Here is a 2,795-nt window from a genome sequence, read left to right as displayed (position 1 = left end):
CGCCGGCGAGGGTGAGAAGGAGGATAAGCGGCAACATAAGTATGATGCCTCGCAAAAATAAAGGAGATGGACCTATTATGGTATTAAGTGATGGTTGTTGAGTTAAGAGCGTGTGTTATGTTTTCCCTTCCGTTGCAACGCACGGGCTCTTTTGCTAGTAGATATAAAACCATAAAAATTTTGATAAGGCAATGTCATAAACTCAAAATACATAGATATATAGTCCCATGACATGTCATTTTGTAGCAGTGGTAAAGCGATATGAATATGTTTATCGAAGACAAGTCATTTGATATACAAATATTGGTTTGCGAAAATCACATACTGAACATTTACATTTGTATCCAAAACAAAATAATAAGGGAACACTTTATAGTTGGAATGAATTAAAAGAATGATTTACACAAAGACAACGAGTTCACAACTCATAACATCAATCTCATTCGTCAATAGGGTTTTCTGTTCACCCTCCTACAGTTGTTCCTAATCTGCCCGGCCCTTCCGGTCAACGGGCTTATGTTCCCCATTTTGACCATCGAGGCCGCGAAATTCTTGAAGAAGTCCTTCTGGCTTCCGGAGAACCTGCGAACGATCCGTGCGGTGGTCGCGGCGGCAACGGGATCAGACAACATTACCTGGTCGGAAGGGAGAGGGGCGCGGCCACGCAAGAGGTTGCCGTAATACTTGTTGTCGAAGACGTCAGGGGTGACTGTGTCGAGACTCACGAGCGTCTCGTCGTCCTGCCCGGCGCTGCAGTTCCGCTGCGTGAACTGGCATTGCGCCCGCCCAAAGGTGTGTGCTCCTTGGAGGGCGACAAGGTCAGTGTCGTCGAGGCCCAAGTTTTTGAACTTCTCCTGGAGCGTCTCCAGAGAGTCGAAGGGGCTCGGGAGATTGTTGGCGCTCTCGATGTTGATGGTCGTGCCATCACGGCGGCCCAGCGGCACACTCCAGCGCGGCCCTCCAGCCAGCTCGACGGAAATCTCGGAGGCGAGGGCAAGGATGTCGGCGCAAGACACGATGCCGGGGCATGCGTTCTCCAGGGCACGCTTGATGTCGTCGACCACCTTGAACCCGCGCGCTGACCTGTCGTTGGGAGGGACCTCCTTCTCGGTCATGATCGCCGGGAGGTCGTTGTCCAACAAAAGCGAGCCGTCACAGCCCTGAACAAAGCAATCGTGGAAGTGAAGGCGGATGAGGCTGGCCGGGATGCGCGCGTCGGCGACGCGGGCTATCTGGATGACGCGCCGGACAATGTCGCCCGCACCGGGGCACGAGTCGTCGTAGAAGGACGAGCTTAACCCGGCACCGGCATCGGCACCTGCATGACCGTGGGCTCCAAGGCTCAGCGCTAGGACCAGCGCTGCCGTGAGCAAGAGGCTGCAGCGAGCAGCTAACGGGAAGCGAGAGGAAGCCGCCATGTGCACCACTGCACGTTCAGAAGGAGAAAGCTAGAATTAATTTGCAAGCTAGCTACTAGAAGGGAATGAAGGAATATCGCAGCGATGGATGTGAGGAAAACCAGAACGGTATGGAAGCTATATATAGTCTCTCCATTTTGCTTGATGTTGAACTTCTTGGTAGGATTTCATGGACGCGTGTTTGACATGTTCCACATGCCGTTGTCAACTTGAGTATTAGCGCTGCCGTACGTCGCCTATGGCCTACCGCAGCTTTCCATTGCTGCACGAGGCTGCTCATATTATTTTACTACTGTATATGATTAGCGCCAACAAATTGGAAGATGTCGTTCTGATCTAAGAGAAGAAGTCCTCCGCATGAAATATTGTGCTGTACTCCAGCCGTTCCACAATATAAGACCTTATTATATCTGATGATTTGGGTCGGAAAAGGTTTAATTTTCCTTATTCAATGTGATATGTGGACGACTTTGTATGTAGTTGCCACTTGCCAGGAATGGGCCGATAAATTAAGACCGGATCAGCCACAACGTGTAATCCTTACATTTCTTCTATCCTTCTCCCATGTCTTTATTTTCTTTATACAATGAGAGACGTTTTGCTTCTATTTGTATACACGGGAAGTCTTCAACAAGCAACGCTTTTGGTTTAGAATACTACTAGCCATTCCGCGGAAAGTCTTTTAAGATTTGTAGAAGGTGGGAAAAGGAAGCATGTGTGCATTTTGTGACTAATTATTTATGTAGAAAGTCTCCTTTGACTTTGAGTGGTGTGTGTTAAATATAAAAAAGTTTGAAGAGTAAAATGTAAAAGAAATTGTGTTCTATATCAATTCCACACCAACTGTTTGAAACCCTGATACTTCGTCTGAGAGTGTTCGGTTTGTACACGAAGTGCATTCGGTTTTTCTTGTAATAATTTCAAATTTTTACCACATCCTATCAGGGTCATATAATGACATCATGCCAAGTTTCATCCTTTTCTAAAATCGACTGCATGTTATTTTGAACCGAGTGTTTTTTCTTTTTAATGGTCAGAAAATCAATTAATGCTTTAAGAATAGCAAATCAACCCAGAATAGCCCCAAATTTGATCATGAGACTTTTCACTATGTATAATAAAAATAGAAAAAGTTTGAATGCGAAATGTTGTAAAAAAATGAGTTCTCTATGAAGTCCTAGGCTTCTGTTCGTAACCCTGATACTTTGTCTCAAAGTGTTCAGTTTGTATACAAGGTGCATCAAATTTTTTTCGTAAGGACATCTCCAACACCGATCCTCAAAACGTCTGCATACGTCCGGACCGCGTTGTCCGAATGTGTTCTGCTATCCAACACAGGCCTGTAACTGTCTGTAGAGCGGTCCACCCGTGTTCTCT

The 2,795-nt window shown here is 46.4% G+C and overlaps 1 protein-coding gene across 1 annotated transcript; it reads right to left on the bottom strand.

The window, feature by feature from the left end:
- Nucleotides 1-446: 446 nt before the first annotated feature.
- On the bottom strand, nt 447-1,483 carry LOC123058982 (peroxidase 2). The gene has a single exon (XM_044481648.1). The coding sequence runs from the start codon at nt 1,416-1,418 to the stop codon at nt 447-449; it is 972 nt and encodes a 323-aa protein (XP_044337583.1). The 5' UTR covers nt 1,419-1,483.
- Nucleotides 1,484-2,795: the final 1,312 nt, after the last annotated feature.

Source organism: Triticum aestivum, chromosome 3A (assembly GCF_018294505.1).
Source record: "Triticum aestivum cultivar Chinese Spring chromosome 3A, IWGSC CS RefSeq v2.1, whole genome shotgun sequence".
In the NCBI taxonomy this organism is placed as follows: Eukaryota; Viridiplantae; Streptophyta; class Magnoliopsida; order Poales; family Poaceae; genus Triticum; species Triticum aestivum.
Note: the sequence above shows the minus strand (reverse complement) of the source record. Positions and strands in the feature narration are given on the sequence as shown.